The following is a 3,065-nucleotide window of genomic DNA, read 5'->3' as shown; positions in this document are numbered from 1 at the left end:
CGACGCCTGAGAGATTCGAACTCTCGCGGGGAAACCCCATGTACTTAGCAGGCACACGCCTTAACCACTCGGCCAAAGCGTCTTAACGATACTCTATTTGTGAAGACATATTCTTAGTAGACACAATATCCTTTGATGGAGAAAATTTACTATGTAACCCAATTAAATGAAAGGATAACAGTGTAACGATAAGAAGAATGCCTTCAAAGGATAAAATACTATTTGCAAACATGGTCAAAAGGTTACATAAATTGTGTAGTAATGAGACAATATGTTTAAACAAGACACAAGAATAATTGTATATTATTTGCACATTTCATGTACGACAATATATGACTTGCATTGACTTAGGTGCCTCATGCAGGTAAGCAGTTGCAAGGGCTTGACTGATAGTGGTTTTCTCTGACCCGACCTCCCCAACTCAAGTTGGCTTGCTTTTGTCGATCACGAGGCCGAAATTAGATTTTCTCTTTTCTGCCACGGGTTGAATCGGATCCGTTCAATGTCCTATGTACTGAGTCTGCGTGATGGAATATCTCGATGAACACAATTCATTCTCTTAAATAAAAGCTAAGTAAGGCCTCCGTTTGCCACCGTGAGAGACGATACAACCCGCGGATAACCCCAACACACAATCTTTTGAGCACTTGTTCGCATACCACACACTAAACACGTGTCATCAGACATTGTACGTACTTTTTTGGACGTAGCACTCCGGATAATAAAATTACTATTTTTCTACCCCATTTCGTACACATTACCCGCTCCCATAAAACCATCATTCTTAGTATTATATGTTTATATAATATGCGTTTGTTGTACTACATATGTATATTGTTATTTACAGTAAACCCATATGCTTAATTTTTCATTAGTGGGTAGTAATTTGACTAATTTCTTCCCTATAACTACTCCTCAACATATGAGCTTATGACCCAACTTGGAAAACAAAGTTAAATTACAAGGTACACAGAAATATATTTTACATTAAATTAAAATATTTATTGACTATGATTCATCCTCAACTTATTCAATGTAAGTATTAAAGATTCCTATTCATGTAATCAACGACCTTCAGAGACAATAGAGTTTGTGATTGAAGAATAGCACGAACCTATCTTGTCATCCGAGTATGAAAGTGACAAAACAAAGTCATCAAAGCCTTCACTTCGCGAAATCGTCAAACCTGCTATGGAGAGAGTAAGTAATGACAATTTTGGTAGAGCTACAAAGCGTTCCAAGTATCGAATAACTTGTCGAATGTTAGGTCTGAGTTCTGCATCTAGCAAAGAACACAACAACCCTAGCTTTAAGACCATGTCCACTTCTTCAACATCATAATCTTCACCAAGTTTAGGATCAACCGTTTGTAATATTTCACCTCTATTCCACCATGAAAACACCCACTCCACCAAAATAAGATCATCATTTGACGCTGTTTGCTCAATAGGCCTCCTGCCACAAGCAACTTCAAGTAAGAATGCTCCAAAAGCAAACATATCAGAGCTTGTCGTGGCCTTGCCTGTTCTAACATGTTCTGGGGCGAGATAGCCATGAGTTCCTGCCACATGTGTAGTTTGAGGATCAGATCCATGATCATACAATCTAGCTAAGCCAAAATCTCCTAATCTTCCATTCCATTCACTATCTAGCAAGACGTTACTAGCCTTTATATCTCTGTGAATCACCACCTGCTCCCATTCCTCATGTAGATAGAATAAAGCCGATGCCACTCCTTTGATGACTTGAAATCTTTGGTTCCAACTGAGGGTGCGCATTGGTTTGTCAAACAAATACCTGTCAAGACTTCCATTAGGCATGTACTCATAAACCAAAAGCAATTCTCTTTTACGTCTGCAATAGCCACGAAGAGGAACTAAATTCCTATGACACAATTGCCCCATACTAACAACTTCAGCTATGAAGGGTCTCATTCCTAGTGTTGATTGATTATGAATTTTCTTCACAGCAATTTCAGCTCGCGTGTTGTGTAACACGCCTCTATAAACTTTGCCAAACCCCCCTGCACCCAATATTTGTTTGTCCGAAAAGCCCTTGGTGGCAAAGTACAATTCTTTGTAATTGAACCTATGAGGTCCATATAACTGTTCCCAGTCCTCAAGCAACTCTGCAAACTTCCTCTTCCTGAATACATAATATCCCACTCCAAAAGCAATAATAATCAGAGAAAATATTGCAATCACAGGCACCCCAATGACTAGAAATCTAGATTTTCTCTTAGGCCCCACTCGTGGAAGCTTTGGAAGTTTAGAGGGATCAAGCTCTTGAGCAATGCCATTCATTTTGAAGCTCCACCCAAGAATATATTGGGTTGAAACTGCTGAACCAGTGGCCGCAGTGAAGCCGATAGACACGGTTTCTAGTACGTCCAGAGAAATATCATGGGGAAAAGACAAAAGAGGCTTACTTGGTTTCCCCACACTGAGAGGAGCCACAGTGACATTCATTTGCTTAGCCATCCCATCATATTCCACCCAAGCTTGTATTGGCTTGCTGCTGCCAAGACTAAAGTTATGAAGTTGGTTGCCCTGATAGTAGCCTGCTGATTTTGCTTCAACTGATATCAAGCGGTGGATATCAATTCCCACATGATTGTTATCAATGTCATCATGATCAGGGTTCTGGAGGGTATCGAGCTCCACCGCCACCACATGGTTGGTAGCATTGCCATTGAAGGTGGTTTCATTGAAAAGGCCGAAGTATGGGTTGGGTAGAGCTCCTGGAAGGCCTCCAGGTTGAGTAATCGCAAACATAATGCCGTGAGTTATCCAACTCGGAGTCTGGGGCACCATTGCACAGACAAAGGTGGTGGAGAAGGAGAAAACGGAGCCGTTGGATGAATTCTTGAAATTGATAGGCATTGGGTATAAGGCGCGGCCTTTCTGCAGCATGGTTTCATTTGTTAGCCTTAGTAAGCCGTTGGATGTGATCTCAGCTATTCCGTCCAGGGTCAGATCGCCTGAGTTGAACCCGTGGAATGTGAACTCATGGCCTCCAGATGTTGCAGAGCAGCATAGTTGAGCAGCAGAGATGATGACTACCAT

The 3,065-nt window shown here is 41.3% G+C and overlaps 1 protein-coding gene and 1 non-coding gene across 2 annotated transcripts; both read right to left on the bottom strand.

The window, feature by feature from the left end:
- On the bottom strand, positions 1-82 carry TRNAS-GCU. The gene has a single exon. It is a non-coding gene; the product is annotated as a tRNA-Ser (tRNA).
- Positions 83-1,064: 982 nt separating this feature from the next.
- On the bottom strand, positions 1,065-3,065 carry LOC115999303 (L-type lectin-domain containing receptor kinase IV.1-like). The gene has a single exon (XM_031239159.1). It carries the CDS (start codon positions 3,063-3,065, stop codon positions 1,065-1,067), a length of 2,001 nt encoding a protein of 666 aa, XP_031095019.1.

Source organism: Ipomoea triloba, chromosome 12 (assembly GCF_003576645.1).
Source record: "Ipomoea triloba cultivar NCNSP0323 chromosome 12, ASM357664v1".
Taxonomy (NCBI): Eukaryota; Viridiplantae; Streptophyta; class Magnoliopsida; order Solanales; family Convolvulaceae; genus Ipomoea; species Ipomoea triloba.
Note: the sequence above shows the minus strand (reverse complement) of the source record. Positions and strands in the feature narration are given on the sequence as shown.

What these genes read in the sequence shown, in the direction of transcription:
- LOC115999303 (XM_031239159.1), bottom strand. Translation starts at nt 3,065, where the DNA reads ATGGTAGTCATCATCTCTGCTGCTCAACTATGCTGCTCTGCAACATCT.